Source organism: Gnatocerus cornutus, unplaced genomic scaffold (assembly GCF_029298725.1).
Source record: "Gnatocerus cornutus isolate USDA-ARS CGAHR unplaced genomic scaffold, icGnaCorn1.1 ctg00000033.1, whole genome shotgun sequence".
In the NCBI taxonomy this organism is placed as follows: Eukaryota; Metazoa; Arthropoda; class Insecta; order Coleoptera; family Tenebrionidae; genus Gnatocerus; species Gnatocerus cornutus.
Genome location: NW_028275382.1, coordinates 645,836 through 666,506, shown reverse-complemented (window position 1 = coordinate 666,506; position 20,671 = coordinate 645,836). Strand labels below are relative to the sequence as shown.

Genomic DNA, 20,671 nt, shown 5'->3' with positions numbered 1-20,671 from the left:
CTATCTTTCGTTGTCGTAAAATTCTTTTAATTGTTTCCAAGCTGCCATGTAGTTTGACTCGCTGATTTGGAAATGCTGAATCGTCTTGCTAGCTTCTCCTTTTACATACGTTTTTAAGTACTGCATTTTTTCAGCGTTTGTAAGCGTAGCGGTTTTGTTGATAACTTTGGTGAATATGTCTTGGAAAGTGATCCAGTCTTCGTATTTTTCATCGAAAATTGGAATTTTAAAGCTGGGTAATTTGACATTTGGCGATTGAAGCTGACTTATGGCTTTGTGCATGTTGTTGGAAAGTTTTTCTGCAATGTTGGTGTACTTACGTCTAATTTGGAGAAATCGATTGTTTCGGAAATATTCGTCTGTAAATTTGCTTTCATTTACCTTCAAATTGATGTTATTGCTGCTGATTACTTCCCATTTTTTTCAATTTCTTTCGCATACCATTCGCTTTTTGCTGGTGATGCAGATTCTATTTGCTCGATCTTCTTCAATCAGGTCGTTAAGTTTGTCTATACAAATGTTTTGCTCCTTCAAGAGTTACTGTTGTTCAAAATTTATTATTTCCTCAGATTCCTCATTATTCACGATCTTTTCTCTGCATTCTTCAATATATTTGATAGCTTCTGTAAAAACTAGTTTGATTTGTTAGAACTCTTTTAATGAAAAATACGTGTGTTTTTTGATGCCATTATTCCCTATTTTTCTATCATTTTCTTCCACTGTCTTCCAAATTTGATGTAGCTGCTTTTTTCGAACTTTGAGATATTTTGCTATTTTTCGCTTCATGTTTGACAGGATGCGCTGCAATGCGAGTCTCGCCTCTTGTTGAAATTTGGCTAATTCGTTCAATTCCTCCATCTTCATGTTTTATGCACAGGAGTCACTCACGCACTTACACAATTTCGATTCACGACGTCGCGCGTTGGCGTTTTGTCTTTACCACGCGATGCGTCCCGGGTGATAGAGATGCAAAGATTTGCGATTTTGTTACCGATTTTTTGGCAACAAATTGCGGTACGATCGGCGTCGCCGTCTCTTGATCCGGCGCGTTTGATCGGTACGATTTGCTGAGATGCTAGATTTGCGAGCTTACTTCCGTCGCGAGTTTATTACCGATTTTGGTAACGAATTACGCTATGATGTATAGGATTAAGATGTGTCGCCGGAGTGCAGCGTCACACTCCATAATAATTGCTTGGAAAACAACACAAGATTGTGCTATTAGGATACAGCCTCACACCCCTAAAAAATGGCTTGACCGTAGCACTGGTTAAAAGGCTCGAAGGATCATGTTCAGATGGGAAATGAATAGGTGGTTGGGCAGAGTGACAGCGTAACGACTTGATTAATAATACTGTCTATTTTTTTAAATTTACACAAATATATACATAATAATAATTAATAACTAAGCAGTGACTACAAAAATTGATGAACCTAACGTTAAAAGCAAGTGCGCTATTGATGATTGCTGACGGTTTGATTGTTTGGTTGTCGCTGACGGCTTTGGAGAATTTGTTGATTCCTTTTCTGTTGACGCCTTTGATTCTTGATAACTTGCAATTTCATTGAGTGATTGAACTTCTTAACAGGAAATGTCGTAATAGAATCTTTTACATTGACTTTCACAAAAAATTTAAATTATTGAAAAATTATACTATTGTTTATCGAAGATTTACATCCACTTAAAAACAATTGATAAGTTATTTGACAAAGCGTTGTCACTTTTTGAAATCGCTAGAATTATTAAATCTATTAAAAATCTAGCTATTAAATCGGCTTCAACCAAAGTCGCAGGTAAATTGTAGTCATCGTCCTGGTCAAACAGTTAAAAACAACCAAAACACCACCCGGAAGGTGTCAACTTTCGCGGTTGAAGCAGTTTTTCTTAATTGTTGAATTCTTATTTTTATTTGGAGATTATCCTTGCTCTTTCTTAGGAGAAGAGGGGTTTTAACCTGTCATAAACTCGCTGGACTCGCCGACTTAAGGACTCATGAACTGTTAAACTTTCCTGGAGCCCATTAATAGTTCTAATTAATTGGTCTCTTTGGGGTTACGGTGACGGCCAATTACTGGTAGCGTTAACTGATACTGGGGATTTCAAGACTTGGCAATCTATTCCGTAACTTGCTGTTTATGAACATCAATGTCTGAACATCATATTTGCACGACACTTTCCCGAACATCACCCTTGGATTTGCGTTTTCCGTAAGACAGATGTTGGGCTGACTGACCGCGACAAGTTCTAAACATTTTTTCTATGAATATTATAGCACGGCATTAATTTGGTTTCCAGCATTTTGTTGGAAGAATTTTGATATTACATCTTCGCAAATCAATATAATATTACATTTTTTTTAACTTTTTCTATTTTTGGAATTAATTTGGTTTACATGGCATCTTTTTGTTTTAAATTTTCTTAATTATAAATTATATTATTTTTTTTAGTTGACCTTATACGATTATCTACATATACAGGGTGGCCCATCTAAGACTTTCGGGCTCAATATCTTTGCTATTTATGAACGGATTTTTCTAAAATTTAAATTATAGTTTCTTGAATAGGTAAGGATTGATGTGACATTACCAGCGCCATTCTTGTCTTAAAAATGTTAATATTACTTGTCTTATTTTAAATTTTAATTAGTTAAGATTTGTGTCATTTTATAAAACATCAATAATTATACGCGTGTGCCAAAAATCAACCGTCTAGCAAGTCAAGTTGCCGAGAAAAAGACAAAAAAGAAACTTAACATTTCCAAAAGATACAAACTGATAGTCGCCTATGAAACAATCGACATCTACAGCGAGTTTTGATTTTGGACATCCCTAACTTGATCAATCCGTGACGTTCTTGACATTTATGACATTTATTTGAGGTTATGTTTATTTTTGAGCATTATGATGAATACGATTGATTTAAACTTGCACATTCACGATCTGTGATCTTGATCTTTTGTAACTAATCATAATGCATTGGACCATGCATCGTTTCTCGACATTTGTGATATTTCTTATTTGAGGTTATGTTTACTTTTGAGCATGATGATGAATATCGTTGATTTAAACTTGCGCAGAACGATTTATCTCGATCTTTTGAAATTGGAAACTAATCACAATGCATCAGGCAACGTTTTGGTGCAAAAAAATGCGTAGGCACAAAGAAATGTGAGTGAAAAACTTGTTGAAAGTTGGTCGTCACCAGAAAAATTATTGCAGAATGGTTCGCTATGAGGAGCAACTAGTATTCACGACTTCTTTAGCAATGTCACAGGTTTATTGGAAATGGAAATTCAGTGACACGTATGCAGTGAAGCGATTTGACTCATTTATGATTGCATTTGCGTTAAAACAGTAATCTTACTTATGATAAAGACAGAATTAGATGATCACAAGATTTAATCCTTTTTCAGGAAACTGCTTTACTTTGTTTGACAAATAATGTCACAAAGTATTTCATTGTAGGGTACAAAGTTTTAACAGTGAATAAACTATACCAGTGACAATTATAGCAATGTAACACCATATTTTCTACAATAGTAATGAACGAATGTACAAAAATTTACAAATGTATCAAATATTTACACTGTTAAAACATGTCTCTGTACTTTGAACATTTATAACAAGTGCGAATGATGTTAAAATATTCCGTTTGGTCACTGCCATTTCACATATTGACGATGAGGCTTGGCTTTTTTCTTTTTTACTATCGACTCATTTCTTGAACTTTCCTGTAACGAAATGGACACAAGCAATTAGGGGCAGCATAAGTTTTTGGATATGTTCTGTGATGGTGAAGAATGAATTTGCGGTCCCTTGGTCCGAGCAAATCGCTTGTCGCTTTCAACTAGAACAATTGCTTCGATGGTACTAGTCACTTGCTTTCGCTGAACACGTACCATATAGTGTTACGGCCACTCTTCATCAAATTCATCAACAAGCAGGGTTTTGCACTTTTAGCAGCTTGGTTACTGTCCGTCAAACATATCCACCCATGTTAGAAGAATCCAAGTGACATAGTCATTCATGGTAGTCAACAACACTGTCCAGAACGTTCTGCAATCGTTCTTAATGCTTGCAACACGTTAGGGTGTCAATGAGAGTCCTTTTCATGTTTGCATCTTTTGGCGGTTCAATGAGAAAGAACAGGTTCAACATTTAAAGTAACAGTCCGTGTTGAAGTACTGCATCATTTTCAGTGTGTTGCTTTCAGTCTTGTTCGTCTTTTTTTCACTCGTCCAAGTTATTAATTAATGTTGCAATGGCTTGAAGTTAATTGTTCGTTTAAAGAATTATCCCATAGAAAGAGTCGACCGACGATATTTTGTTAGAAATATCATGTGTGCAATTTTCATTGGAACGTAGGTATAGATGATGTTCATTGTCACTTTGTTTCATTTTTTCTTGCTCTATAGTACATAGTAGTTAGTGCGCTATTTTAAGTTTAGGGTTGTTAAGCTCTGTTGGCGGGAGTAGAAGTTTCCCAAAGTAACACTACTTTTAGAGGTCCAGCATCATCCAGGAATCCTCCAGCGCTGAAACAATGCGTTTAGTTTGGCTTAGTTGGGGAAGTTGTTTGTTGGAGCCAAGCAACCACCACATTCCTCTTTTTCCCGCTCCAGGGGTGGCTGCCTAGACACCAGTCACCTCAGTTTTAGTGTCCATGTTGTTGAATCTTTTTTGGTTTCGTTTAGTTGTTTATTTCCGCTTATCCCTTAACATTGCGTTATTTCTGTCATGTTTTCGCATTGTAAACAAAGCCTATAACCTCACTTTTGACCACTGTCACCTGAGTCAACTAGTTACTTTGGGAATGGAAGGTTGGTAGTACTGTCATTCATGACGTACTTCCTCGTTTTTATTGAGGTTTTTGGAGGGCGCGAAATGAGTACCGGATCGGCAGTCATCTTGGTTCTGGTACTCTGACAAGTGAGACGGTGGTAATTGTGGGTGCAGAAATCGGTGTTTATGTGAGCCATCCTTGTGGTTTTGGAAGATTTTTAGACGGAGGCTCACTTGCGGCACAAGCCGGTTGGAATTTCTGTGGCCCAATTTTTTGGTAGTGTGATTTTTGGAAGCACCACGTCTCACCCTCTTGAAGCCGCCCTCCGTCAAAGGTGAATATTTTTAACTTGAGGGACATTATTGCGCTTATTGCACTTTTGGTTTTATTCAAGCATTTTCTTTTCGTTTCCTTCCTGTTTCGTCTTTTCCCTGACATCGTGGGCATCCTTATCGATCCGTCGTTGTCCTAGGAAGGTCATCGCCGAGGATTTCAACGCCGATAAGTATATAGTTAGTGGTACGCCCACACTTTCGGTTGTAATTTTATTCATTTAAGTTAAATTGTACTCTCGGTAGCGTACACTCTAAGGATATCCTTGCGTTCGCCACACGTTTAGTTATTTGTACTGCCTCTAACACAACGTGCCTATTTGAATATACAGTGTGCTGATCGGGACTTTTATTTGTTTCCTCATTTCGTACTACTTTCGGGTTTGGGTAGTCGTGGGCGGGACCGCGAGAAAAGTTCTGGAAAGGTAAGGCTCGAGAAGCAAAAGAACGTTACAATGTGATGCGTAAAAACATGCTTTCTACACAAATTGAAAAGAATTGGCCAACCTCTAAAAGAAAATGTTCATCAACCTTTGTTTGGTCCCAATCTGCGAGGCTTGCACAAATTCTTTTCTTCTTCATTCCATAATATCATGAAGTTCAACACCAAAAATCGTATTCCAAAAAGTTGTTCAAACTCCCATTATGTTGCTGATGTCTAAAGATGTTCATGGTTCTCGGTTACCTTTCATAAGAGATTGTGACGCATAACACATGTTCGAAAATGTTGTTCGTCATTGAAACCACACAGTGAGGTGTCTCTGATGGGAAGAAAGTTTGACTTTAGAATGACAGCATAAGAAAATACCTCAGAACAGATTGTTATAACGATTGTTCCATTGTCTTTCAAGGCCTTTTCATAAACCACCCGACGATCGAGTTTGAGGTCGAGATTAAGTGAATTTTATTGTGCGTAGTTGGTGAATCTTTTGATGTAATAATTCTTACTGAGACTTGGTTAAGTTCAGATATCAACAGTATTGACATTTGCGATGACCGCTACATAGTATTCAGAAATGACCGCAGCAGTGATAACAGTGACAAAAAGCTTGGAGGTGGTGTTCTAATAGCAGTAAAAAAGTCTTTTGATCCTTTTGAGATCCCATCTGATGATCTGTCAGTGGAGCAAATATTTTTAAAAATCAAGATCGGTACCAACTTGGTGGTTTTGGGCGCTGTATACTTGTCTCCAGACAGTGACAATATCAAATATGCGGGGCATGTCAAAACCGTATCTGATATTGCTGACAAATTTGACAATGTTTTGGTTGTTGGTGACTACAATCTGCCTAATATTACGTGGGTGACATTGGATGGTTTTCCAGGATTTGTTTCGTTATCATCTTCGAGTACAAATGCTAGTTTAGTTATTGATGGGTTTTCTTCCTGTTCTTTAAATCAATTCTGCAATGTTAAAAATTCTAGTGATAATGTTTTAGACTTATGTTTTGCAAATTTTGATGTAAACATTTCGCTCTCTGACTATCCGCTTTCAGTAGTCGATGCGCATCATCAACCTTTTGTTATAATATATGATTACGTTAGTTGTCAATCTAATGATACAAACGTTGAGTCATCTTATTTTGACTTTAAATGTGCTAATTACTTGGAAATTACTAATTATCTTCAAAACTTAGATTGGATTGCACTTTTAAGTGACTTACAGAATACTGATGATGCGATAGATATGTTTTATAAGCATTTACACATTGCTTGTGATCTTTATGTGCCGCTTAAACGTAAGTTAAGATCTAGTTATCCTACTTGGTTTAACTCTATAGTTATTAAATTAATTAAAGAGAAAAAACTTGCTCATTGTAACTTTAAGAGGTCTAATAACCCTAACGATTATAAATTGATTTCTGATTTACGAAAATTGTGCAGAACTCATATTAAAAAGGCCTATGATGAGTACTTGTGCCAGGTTGAAAACAATCTTATTATCAATCCCAGTCACTTCTGGAAGTACGTAAAAAGAAAATCAAAATCTAGTCATGTTTCATTACCAATAAAGAATAGAGATAAAGAGTTCAGCTCATATTCCGACGCTTGTACTTGTTTTAGTGAATATTTTTACTCCATGTACTCTGACGCTTCTTGTTGTGACTTTAATATTGCTTACGATCACGTTGTTAATATCAACAATGACCTATACATAATTTTTGAAGATGAACTTACATCATTGTCTGGTCTGAATGTTAACAAAGGTCCAGGTCCTGATAAAATACCTCCAATTCTACATAAAGAGTGTAAACAAGCTTTAGCACTGCCATTACAGATCATTTTCAATATTTCTTTATCCGCTGGTCAATTTCCATCCTTATGGAAACAAGCTTACGTAGTTCCTGTGTTTAAATCTGGGTCCAAACGTAATGTTGAAAACTATCGTCCTGTGTCTATCCTGTCAACACCGCCTGAGGTTTTTGAATCTATTGTTTCGAAGTATATCTTTTCTAAGTTTAAAAACATTATTTCCATAAATCAACACGGATTTTTTGGCAAGCGCTCGACAATCACTAATCTATTAAGTTTTACGAATGTAGTTATTGATGCTATCAGTGAGGATTTAGAAGTACATACAGTTTATACAGACTTTAGTAAGGCCTTTGATAGACTTAATCATAATTTGCTATTGAAAAAGTTAGCAGCATATGGTGTTTCGGGAAGTATTCTTAAATGGTTCAGGTCCTACTTATGTGGCAGGTTTCAAATGATTAAGTTAGAGTCACAAATCTCGGATAAATCACATGTGCCTTCAGGTGTCCCTCAAGGATCTATCTTGGATCCTCTGCTATTTTCAATTTTTGTAAATGATATTAGTAGAGGATTTATTTGTAATTTTGAAATGTTTGCTGATGACTTAAAAATATATAATGTAATCAATAATGTCAGTGACTGTATAATGATTCAACATGATCTGTTAGTCTTATCTGGGTGGTGTAAAAATAACTCAATGTTTCTTAACTGCGACAAGTGTAATGTCATCAATTTTAGTCGCAAGATTTATCCTTCTATGCCTTGTTACCCTATCAACAACAAGCGTCTAGGTATTTTGCTAGTAGTCAAAGATTTGGGTGTGATGCTGGATTGTAAACTAACATTTACTTATCATTACGAAACTATAATTTCTAAAGCCAATAAAACATTAGGATGTTTAAAAAGATTCACTAAAGAATTTAATAATGTTAGAACGATAACACTTTTATACGTTTGCTTTATTAGATCTAATCTTGAGTATGGTAGTATAGTATGGTCTCCTTACTATACAACCCATATAAACAGAATCGAAAGTGTTCAAAATAAATTTATTTACATTATTAAAAGTAAGTTACCTTTGTCAATACAAAATTCAATACCTCTTTGTAAAGAATATCTTGGACTTAAAGAACTACATGGTCGCAGAAAATTTCATGCTGTATGTTTTATGTTTAAATTGTTAAATAACATATGTGATGCTCCGAATATTCTGAAATTCCTTAATTTTAATGTCCCTAATCGTATCACCCGTTCCTCGCCTATGTTTTATGAATCTGTGTATATCACAAATTATGCGTCGTCATGTCCACTAAATAATATGATGAGATGGTGTAATAGTGTATCTAGTGAGATAGATTTCTTTAATATCACTTTACATCAATTTAAAAGAAGATTATATAATTTTTGTTAACAATCGTTTAATTATTTTTGTATTTAATGTAAAGAACTTTTTTTGTTCGTAAATAAAGCAATTATTATTATTATTATTTTTTTCGTTTGGTCGTCACAATCTGCGGTGCCTCCACCAATCCCAGAATTGCAATCACCGAAAGAGGTTTTCATGAAGAGAGCGTTAGGGATTAGATAATGACCTAATTAATGGCAAACAAAAAAAACGTCAACTCATAAACTCACAAAAATGACATTTCAAGTTCGATATGCTTACGCAGCACGTGAAACACACTCAGTGTTGCCAACCTTAGAGCGTGAGTTGGTCGTTTCTTCGGTGGCAACTAAAACATCGGCAAGTAAGATAACCTCACATCTTGACTGTCGGTGAATAAAAGATTTTAATGGGAGAATCGCATCTGTCTGTTCTGCTGGAAAGGGGGCTCTTAACCTCAAAAACGTGGATTTCCTTATTTGTAGCCATTTGTATCATTCGTCCATTCCCATTTGTCTTTTTCTTCTCAATACGTATCTGGTTTACTTCAATGAAGGCTGTCCAAATTTTCATTTTGTGGTTGAGATTTAAAGATCTTCATGTTTTCTTGTTATTTGAAACTACACAGTTAGGTGTTTTAACCTCACAAAAATGTCGTTTCGAGTTTAAATTGCATAGGCAGCACGTAAAACACATTCAGGTTTGCCAACCTTAGAGCGTAAGTTGGTCGTTTCATCAGTGCCAACTAAAACTTTGACAGATAACATAACCTCACATTTTCACAAGCGGTAAAGGTTTTTATTAAATAACCGGAGTCACCCAACTGACCGTTCTGTCGGAAAGAGGGCTCTTGTTGACTTTTAACATCAAAAAAACGAGAATTAGGACGAAATTTGAGCAATGCCAACTGTCACTGAATCAATTTTTTTTTAATGCGATGGGTTTTCGATCTAGTGAACATTGGCCAAATCACGACACCAGCGAAACCAACGTCTAGCGAAATGCCAATGTCAATCGTCGGAGGAAAACGTTTTTTTTTGCAAATCGTGCCCTTTGGAGAGCGACACTGTGCGCGCGGAAAGTGTCCAGGGGCGCGGCGGATCGTGAAAAGTGTCGAGAATACCTAAAAACAGTTGCACATGACATAGTATCTTTAAGCAGAAAACCGGTGAAAAACGTAAACATATGACAGCAGCGCCAGCAACGTGGAGTCGAAATGTTAATCGTCAAAACACAAAACGTTTTTTCAAATAAAGAAAACGTCCCCCGAAGCGCCCAATGACTCGAAACCTTGCGCGTTAATTTGGGAAATGGGTCCTCTATCCAAAAATCCCTATGTCTTTCCCGCTTGGAGGAGTCAGCCGCAAAGCGAAGAACTCGGACCTCTCAACTATCGAAGCAAGTGATCCTGCTCAAATTTTAGTAAGTGTTAACTCTCCAGTTGTTGTTTTTTTGAAAATTAAAATGTAATATAAAAAATATTTATTCCGTGACTATTTGGATATCTTTTTCCTCTCTCCTTACCTCCCCGTTATCCATAGCCTAAAATATGACGATGTGCCGTTGAGCAAAGTTGAGCGTTGGTTGTTTAAAGATACTATCTAATGTGCGCATGTCTGCAAATGGCGCCTCAACCGCCTCAACCGTTAGATCGAAAAACTAGCAAGTCTCAAACAAGCATTCGAGTTTGCACAAATGCTACGAAAGCAACCGAAAATTTAGAGATGTGGTGACGGTAGCGACTTCTAACTAGATCTAGACGATTTTTGTTACATTTTCTGATGCAAGTAACATGAAAGGTTATGTTGTAATGTGCTAATACGTTTACAGATCCTGGAATCAACAAAATAATGATTTTGGATCACAAAGGTAACTTTTGTCGGTAAAGTAATATGATGAGTAGAACAATTCATGTCAATATCTCTCCATAGAATTATAAGACACTATTTTAACTTCAACATAAACTTCTTGATTTGTTCTCGAATTGTAAATAAATCTTTTGTCAAAAAAAACTTTTAAAAATCACCTGTTGAGCGGGTGAGTAAAGACAACCACCTTGGTTCTATCAATACTATCGTTTATTAACAAACGCCTATCTAATATAATACTAATTTGAATTAAATATAACTGTGATGTTCAAAATGTTGTGTAAATCTGTTGTTCGTCAACATAACAACCAACGTAACTGGTTTACGGTCGCTGGTTTGCAACCGTATTCTGCTGTCGATGCATCCACAACTAACTGTCACATCAGGATTGCTCCACCGTAGACTGTGAGCCGCTCTACTTTCGACACTTCCAGGTGAACAATCCCTGATTAATCGATGATTAATCATATTGGCGAGGGCGACGAAATGGGTTGTGGACCTCTCCAGCAGAATGTTGTCTCAGTCGTGGCAATAAAGGTTGAGTACTGCGGCCTTGATCCCCTGGATGATACACTGAAACATCAGCTGACCACAGTATTTTGTTTCACATCAAGTTATTTATAGTATATGGCATTCGTATTACAACTATTTAATCCCCCTTTAAAATAATTGCTACATGATTAAGTACAAGTTTCCCATGAATTACAACTAATTCCCATTAACAACAGAAATCTAACTGGCTTAACTTAAGTTCGCGACAACCCTGATGTGGAGTAGTTATGAAACGGATCCAAAATCCCTAACGGTTGAAGTTCCACCACTTCCTGTTGTGCTTGTCCCTTGATTATTTGAATCCGCCTGGTTTCCTGTTGGAATCTTCACCAACTTGTGAATTGGGCGTTTTGCTTCCAGTCCGGACGCTCTTCGAATTGTCACGACCCTTACCAATCCTTCTTGTCCCTTATGAACTTGTTCAATTTTCGCCAACGGCCACTTACTGGCAGAGATGTTATCTTCTTTCACTAAGATGACATCTCCTGGCTTCAAATTTTCTACTTCTGACTGCCACTTGTTTCGCTGTTGCAGCTGGTGTAGGTAATCTGTCGTCCATGCCTTCCAAAAGTCCCTTTTCATCTTTTGGATGACTCTCCATCTTCCCGTTAGACCGTCACAACTTTCTAACGCTAGGGGATTGGTTGGTCCCACCAACTCCTTTCCAATGAGAAAGTGTCCTGGTGTCAACACTGATACATCGTTAACTTCTTCGGTTAATGTGCACAGTGGACGTGAATTCAACCTTCTTCTATTGTGACGTTTGGCCATTTTTCCTTCTCTTTTTAAAGACCCTTCTGCTTTGACCTAGTTCAATGTGTTTTCGCTTGAACTCGTTGTCATCTACACATTGTTTTTGTTGCTTACTCAGCCGTCTCTCGGGTTGTAGTGACCTTGCTACCGCCCGTGACCTAGATTCCGCAAGTTCAGAATCATCACTTTTGAATGGAATTCTGACGACGTATTTTCCATCCATGTCTCGTTGTGTTGTTTCTTCATACCGCTTCTGACACATTTCTTCTTCATTTGTCAGCTGCTGCTCTATTGAAACTTCTTGTTTCTCCCAAAATTTGTTCATATTTTGGTCTTCTTGAGCCCGTGTCATCAAATCGCCATTTGCTTTTGTCACTGAGCTGTTTCCGGATATTATCCATCCCAATTGGGTATTTTGACATAACAACCCATTTTCTGTCTTTTTGATTCCATCTAAAAGAATCTCACGGAACTCCTTTACTCCCAAAATGAGGTCTATCGGACCTGGTGTGTGAAACGTTGGATCCGCAATGACCACGTTTTTCCAATCGTCCTCCTCGAAGTCTCTCCGGTGCTTCGGAGTATTTTCGGTTAACTTGGGTAGTATAATTGCATCTGCCGATAATTCAATTGCTCCTAGCATCCTTGCTTTGTAAACAATTTGAACTTTTTGGCTGCTAATTTTGGGTTTCTCATCTCCAATCCCCGAAACTTCTGCTCTAATCTTTGTTCGCAGTAGTCCTAACTGACAGGCTGCTTCTTCCGTAGCAAATGCAGACTGCGATCCCGGATCAATAAGTGCTCGTAAGTACTGGAAATTGCCGGACGCATTCTTCACTCGGATTAATGCCGTCGCCAGCAATACCGTTTCGACGTAACGAGAGATATGGCTTGCTACCTTCGTCCATTGAAGTTTTGGTTTTTCTTCATCCCGATGCATTAGGGTATGATGAGTTTTCCCACATACGCGACATTTACTCTGCGAGTAGCATTTCTTCCCAACTTCATGACTCAAACAGTTGTAGCAAAGTTTCCGTTCCCTCGCGAAGTTAAACCGTTTATCAACATCAAGCGATTTAAATTCAGGGCATGCATAAATTGCGTGTGACAAAGAACAAAATTTGCAACTTGCCTCGTTTGATGTTGGAGACTCCTTGAAACTTGTTGCGTCTTCTCGTTCCGACTTCTTTGCAAGATGATCAACTGCTTCCAACGCCTGGAATCTTTTCATCAAGAACTTCAGCACACTCTCCAAGGATTGTACTTCGAAAGGGTTGTCTATTGACGCTTCAAAGCTTTCATTGGTCTTCCAGTTCCACTTGTTTGCCATCATACAAACAATGATTGGATCCCACGATGAAACCTCAATCTTCTGCTGCTTTATGGCTTCTAGACACTCTTTCACTGTGTTGTACATCGTCTTCAGTTCTTCTGCTCCGTCATCCTCCTTCATTGATGGTAGTTGCAAGATCTTGTTCACTAGTTTGTTCACGATCAACCTCTTATTGTTGAACCTTTCTTGAAGTTCATCCCAAGCACTGCTGTAGTTGTCTTCAAGAATCTCAAAATATTGAATGGCCCGTAGCGCTTCACCGCTTACGTACGTCTTCAAGTACTGCAGCTTTTCCACCTTGCTGAGACTTGTGTTGGCGTGAATGATCTTCGCGAATAGGTCCTGGAATGTGGGCCATTCTTCGTATTTGCCTTCAAATACCGGTATCGTAATCTTTTTCAGCACCACACTCGTTGACCCCGAAGTTCCATTACCACCGCTTGGACTTTTCATTTTCTCTTCCAAATGAATCATTACTGCACGATACTCTGCACGCATCGTGCCAAACCATTCCTCTTTAAAGTACTTGGACTCCCGGTTGCCCCTCGCACACCTGCTAAGTTCCACTTCCTTTTCTCGGATGATTTCCCATTGAGTTCTGATGTCTTCCGAATACTGTCGGAACCCTTTAGTTGCCGTCTTTGCGCTGTTAATGTCGATTCTCAACAACTCCATCCGACGGGCTTGGTCTATTAAGTCTAGTTTCAACTTAATCTCTTCAGCTGTTTCTACCATTTTGTCAGGCAGCACTCTCACTTTCCTTGGTACAAACACTTTTCCACGAACAGCCACTCCCGTTTCGCGAAAACTTTAGGAATTTGGCAACTTTTTGCCCACTTGAATCTTGCACTCTTTACAAGATTTTTCCACGAACAGGCACTCCCGGTTCGCGAAAACTATAGGAATTTGCCAATGTTTTGCCCACTTGAATCTTGCATACTACAAGATTTGCCACGATGATAAACTTAGTTTGCTCGAAGAACCATGTTGAGGGGGTGAGTAGAGACAACCATCTTGGTTCTATCAATACTATCGTTTATTAACAAACGCCTATCTAATTTAATACTAATTTGAATTAAATATAACTGTGATGTTCAAAATGTTGTGTAAATCTGTTGTTCGTCAACATAACAACCAACGTAACTAGTTTACGGTCGCTGGTTTGCAACCGTATTCTGCTGTCGATGCATCCACAACTAATTGTCACACCAGGATTGCTCCACCGTGGACTGTGAGCCGCTCTACTTTCGACACTTCCAGGTGAACAATCCCTGATTAATCGATGATTAATCACACCGTTTGGAAATTGTTTTCTAGAAGTATACCTAATATCACAGGGAATAGAGAAAAAAATGAAAATTGATAAAGAATTTTATACAACTAACATCAGCATCTTTGAAACAAAGACAGGAGACATTCAAGGGTGTACACTAAGCCCATATTGGTCGTTTTAATCGTAGATGACATAGTAGAAATCTGCAAGTAGAAATAAGATAATTAGGTAATATAACATTGAGAGCACAGGAAGCCAAGAGCTACTAATTTTTAATTATGACATAACTTGATTTGGATCAGCACTATGAATAATAACAAAGTAATAGAAAGGCAAACAAAATGAAGAGCCTGAAGAAAAACCGTGGAAATAGAAAAAGAACAAAAGTAGAATCGATGGAACTAAAAGAAAAGAAAATACTTTGCACTGTTTTTATTATTTTGATGAAAACAAACTTAAGACCGTTAATGAGAAGAAAATATAAGATCGGAATGTGACACACGCTTTCCAGTAGTTGCAATAAGAAAAAAGGAACGAAAAGTTGGGTAGGCTCAGGTCGACTAAAATGGCCATTTGCGGGTTGGTGTCGCAACGCTTTTAGCTCAGGGATTGGGGTTCTTTAGAAAAACAACCCTTTCTGAACCGACAAAAATAAGTAGGGGTTCATGGTCTTGAGTATCCTGACTCTAGATACCCGCGTAATTCTATTGTGGATATTGACTGAACTCTTGCTTCCAATGTTTAAACCCTAAAGAGCAATGTTATTATTTAACTGCAATAATCTAGCATTTATAAAGAAAGTATTCGCCAAAACTCATTCACAGGCACGCGAAAAACAAATGTAATAGAATAAATCATAATTTACTAAATAAATTGTCAAGAAAGAAAACACTGGCGAAAAATAAAAAAACAAAAAATCTACAATGTGCTCCCTACCTTTTCCAATCTACACCGGGCAGAGATCAAGCGTGCTAGAAAAAGACAGGAAAAAACTATTATTTGCGACAAGAACCCCAAGATGTTTTACCACTACATCCAATCATCTATGAGTTATAAGGACACTCTGTTTCACGGACTTATCCCGATCTCTCATAAAAGCGTTCAAAGCAAGAAATGAAGTACTTATATGGTTTTATCTTTTTCTATCCGATAACTGAAGCGAAAGCCAACCAAGAACGTATTGCATTATGATTGTGCTTCTGTATATTCTTTTCTAACTTAAGAAGTGAACAGAGACAGAAGCTTCCAAATACGCTGAGTGTTAGATCAGCTCTCAGAGTGCAAACACCGTCAACAATAGGACACAAAAATCACTAAAAAGTTGCCCAAAATATACTTAAAAAAACATACAAAAAATTCAACCAATATCTTAAGTTCACTTGATTACCTGAGTAATTAGTACCGGTGGCTCATTGGTCCTGACTTAAACAAAATCATGAGAATTTAAATTTTTAAAACAAAGTAATATTTGACAGCGTACTGTCAAATACAGACAGAATGGGGTGTCGGTACTGTAGTGAGACAACCCCTTTCTACCGTTGTTGTTTCCTAAAGGGGTACCTTTAGTTCTCGCCGTGTTGGCGGATGCGCTCGCGTGATCGTCACCGAAGGTAAATCAAACCTTCACTTATCCTACTTTGTGTATTTTGATTAGGGGTAGCTAATTACCCCTTTTATTTTTATTAACAACATCTAAGGATGCTCGGGGTCGAAATTCAGGATCCTCAGCGTTCCGGCAAAGTAGCACCACACACCAAAGGAGGGGGTTCACCCATTTAAAAGCAGCAATACATATCAAGGAGTTTATTGACACACATCAATTAAATTTACAGGGCCAAATCTTAAGTCCGAAATTCTAAATCTGGAAAACAATAACATGCAACATAAACAATACAAATGATAGTAATATGGGCCAGAGCAGAGGGGGTTATGTCGCCTAACTCAAGCAACGCGTCTACGTTAATTCCTTTACGACACGGAGCGGCGCAAGTAAATTCCTTGGCGGACTCCCTCTTCGGAAATCTAGAAGAGATTTCCGCTAACTCAACAGAGTTCTGGGCATCTGGAAGAGATTTCCCAAAAAATACCTTTTCAACTGCGCCTAACTTCAGGTCTCTTGATGCGCTTTGATTTCCAGACAAATTTTGACACTTCGAACTTACACCGTACTTAGACATGGGCGCCGCGGATTTTAGGCAATAAGTGTTTAGTTAACAGTTGGTTTACATCGCGGGTTTTTAGATTACGCTTTAGCTAGACGGTCCAAGTCCGGTCTAAGATTGGCAAGAACGCCACACGCGAGCAAAGTCCAGAATTCGACTCGTTGCAAAATACACCGAATGTACGACAAACGAAGCTCGGAATATGCAAACCGAATTTGCGAACAAATAACCAGTGGATTGCAGTTAACTGAGGGATCCGTTTCTTTGCTTGAATGTTCTTGTTTCCTCCCACGATGTTAAAGTAAAGATGGCTCTCGTAAGAGCAAGGACCCGTACGATTCGTACGATTTCGTCAAATCCACGGTCCTGTATATATAGGAATACAATGTATATACAATGATTCATATTTTAGCGTGGTTCCCCGACTTCTCTTGACCGACGTAGTAGTTTAGTTATTTTCTAACCGCGAACACACACCTCAAGCCCGCGCAATTTGCAATCAAAATCTTACCTTGCCGCTGGGGCACCCGGAAACTCCGACTAAGGGATGGGGACACCCACTGCACTCTTTCCGACTCTGTGAGGTTAACGCGTTTAAAGTTTGCTATGCACAATGAAGAAAAATTACAAAAAAACTAGAAAACTATTAATCCAGCACCAACACACAGAAATCTAAATGAAACAATTTAAATTTAAATGCACGGCACAAGAAAACTCACTAGCAGGGAATTACTTCGATAAAACAGATCGTCATCCGAAAGTACAACTGAAGCAATCAAAGGCCGTCTAATGACTGACTCTTCCCTAATTTTCGGTTTTTAAGAAACGGCTCAGCCGGATTTGCTCGCGCATTTTAATTTTGACTTGTGTTTCCCTATTGGACGCTTGAGGGTGGTTTCGGTTCGCGCTCATTCCCCACTCTCTTAGCACATATGCAAATTAATTACCCATTATTTAATTATTACGTTCATATCGGTAATTAAAGCCATCGCAAGGCACCTTTATGTTGTATTCAACTAGGCATCACCGATATAAAAAAAGAATGAAAGTTCTACGATGAAGTTGACCCGTTTGCTGTTAAATGTTTTTGTTGATTTGTTGAAAATTATTTAATTATTTTATACCTGACCAAATCAACAACAAACGTGGTCTTCGGCCCTGTTTCGTTTATTACAATTATGCGTAAACCTAATTTAACTCTGATTAAGAAATTGAGATAAGTGTTTCTGCCGTTTCGACCTAGATGGCATTCTCGGGATGATTTGTGAAATCGAAAATCCCTTTTTCTAAATTTCCCTTATCAGATCTACCTTCCTGAAATTGGCATGCTCTAGTTCTATGTTGGGAAAATTTGGCGGTGTCTACTAAGGTAGTTCGGACAATGGTTTCTAAAGGCTTAACCAGATTTTGAATAGAACAGTTATTACCTGTTTGATTTAAATCTAAATGTCACTAATCATTCTAAACAATCATTTGCAACAAAGACCCTAACTAATAATCTTGTAAAGAATTAACACAAAATTAAAATCTCCTAATTATATCAATTTATGCTGAACTATGGTTGACTTCCGCTGCTAAAAGGGTTAGTAACTATATCGAGTGTGGTATCAAAATGTAGAGAAGCTCTTTGCGAGATTTGTTGGAATCGCGTTGTCCCGATGAATGGTTGATTATGATCTTAATTCGCGAATTTTACAAATTACGGTTTTGGTCACGTAGCCCCCGAAATCAGATACGCTCTGTCCGCGCGGTCTTTTAACCACTTATCTGGTTATCTCATTATCCCCTAGATTATGCTTGCCAAAGCGTGTGACTTTTTCTTCTTTAAAGTTGGCCAATTAATTGGTGCACTTTGATCACGTTACTTTTCCAATGGTACCGGACGACTTTTCACGGGTTAATTTTGATTGTGCGGCCCCCGGCGCTGCTAGTACTACATATTCCGAACATTTAGTTTTATTAATTTAATTTCCTTTTTAAATGATCCTAATTTCGATGTCAGCTAATCGTGGTTACTGTTAAGGCATCATTGCCACCTTAACAGTTTCATTTGTCCACTCAGCAAAATATAGTTTAATGTGTAGAAATAATTGTAAATAAGTAGGCCAAAGTATGTGAATTATGGTTGGATAGTCAGAATATACAGTGTTAAAATAACATTCATCGAGAGCGGTTGATTTACCAGCGTCCACAGTCGACGTCCCTTTTCCTTTGCATTCTTTGCAAATTTGTGTTCAATTTCTCCGTGTCGTGTAAAACTCGTCGCGTCGCGTCTCACGAACTTTCGCGTCTTCAGTACCGAAAGTGTATACTCCATCAGTGGAAGTATCAGTTGTTAACTTAAGTAACCAAACGCTTAAGAAATTTCACGTGTCGGGTCAAACGGGCCGTTCGTCGTCCGTCGCCGTCGCGCAACCTTCAAGTTATCTTCGCGCCCAAGTGCCAAAAATAACTAGTGTGTGGACAAATCCAACCACAACAGTTTCAACAATTCAACCATCGTTTCCAAATTGTGAAGTGCAATAACAGTCATGGATACATTCAACGAATTCGTCAAGGCCCAAGAGGAGCTGTACGAATCAATAAAAAAGGTCCTTACCAACATGAAGAAGGACTCCAGTGCACGTAAGACTACAGAATATCTAGACGAGCGTCAAGATAAAATAGAAAAACTCTGGGACAACGTAAGTCGTAACCACGATAAATTGTAGCTTCTTATGACAGTGCTCAAACCAAATGTGCACCAGGATTATTTTAAGAATAACGTGCACGAATTGATAAAAGACACTTACATAGAGGCAGCTCAATACATTACCCAAAAACGAAGCGAAGTGCTCAATCAAAAACAGCAAACTGCAAGTCCCTTGAATCAAGAATTAAAGTTAATGAAGGAACAAAAAATTAGAATAAAGGAATTTGTTAGACCAAATATCTCTGATTCGAGAACAACTAAAATCTTCATCTGAAATCTCTATCAATGATGCCGAAAAGAATCTAGAAGACATCAAAAAACAGTTCGAGTCGATAAACAACATTCACATAACTCTGAGAGTCAACGAGACCGAGATGACCGACTCATATTTCATCAATAACGAATTTGCTCGAGTTAAGCAATTCTACAGCGAAGTGTTAAGAAAACTCAGCCTTCGCATCAGGAAAAGTAACCAATCTCCAACCAATGTTAAACTCCCGCAACTGAAAATCCCCATTTTCACCGGAAAATATGAAGAGTGGATCACAATTAAAGATCTATTTACCAAAGCGATTCATAACAATTCTAACATAAGTCGAATTGAAAAAATGCAGTATCTCAAGACTTATGTGAAAGATGAAGCAGGTAAAATGATCCAACATTTCCAGATCAGTGAGAGTAATTATCATGAAGCCTGGAAATCACTGACTGGTCGATTTGACAGCAAGAGGATCATTGCAACAAAGCTGATCTCAAACATCATAGACATGCATTCAATTCGTCCAAATTCAATTGAAGATTTGAAAAATGTCTACAACACCACATCTGAATGCCTGGGTGCCTTAAAAGCCTTAAAAGTTATTGTGACTCATTGGGATCTAATCCTAACGGTAATCCTGATGAAGAAGCTAGACGCAAAGACTGCAGAATTGTACGAGTCATCTATCGAAAATCCACTAGAAATTCAGCCACTAGATAACCTGTGTCGTTCATCATGAAGAGGTTTCAAGCTCTGGAATCCCTTGGAGAGAACACCACTTCAAACCGTAGTATGAAGGATGTCAACGTCTCAAAGCTTCATAACTGTAAGTACTGTAATTTATCGCATCAGATCTATCAGTGTCCAAAGTTCAAATCATTGTCAGTTTTCCAAAGATTTTACTCTGCAAAGGAGTTAAAATTATGTCTAAATTGTCTTGGACATGATTCTTCTTCCAAATGTCCTTCAAATTATACATGTCATCTTTGCCATAAAAATCATCATACGTTGTTGCATCGAGAGT

General features: G+C 37.9%; 1 protein-coding gene across 1 annotated transcript in view; it reads left to right on the top strand.

The window, feature by feature from the left end:
• The window catches only part of LOC148166008 (CLIP domain-containing serine protease B4-like), a 612,376-nt gene that overhangs the window by 286,090 nt on the left and 305,615 nt on the right, over positions 1-20,671 (top strand). Inside the window, exon 6 of the mRNA XM_088049497.1 lies at positions 18,066-18,080. Within this exon, the coding sequence (XP_087905623.1) occupies positions 18,066-18,080 (15 nt within the window). The remainder of the gene's footprint in view (positions 1-18,065; positions 18,081-20,671) is intronic.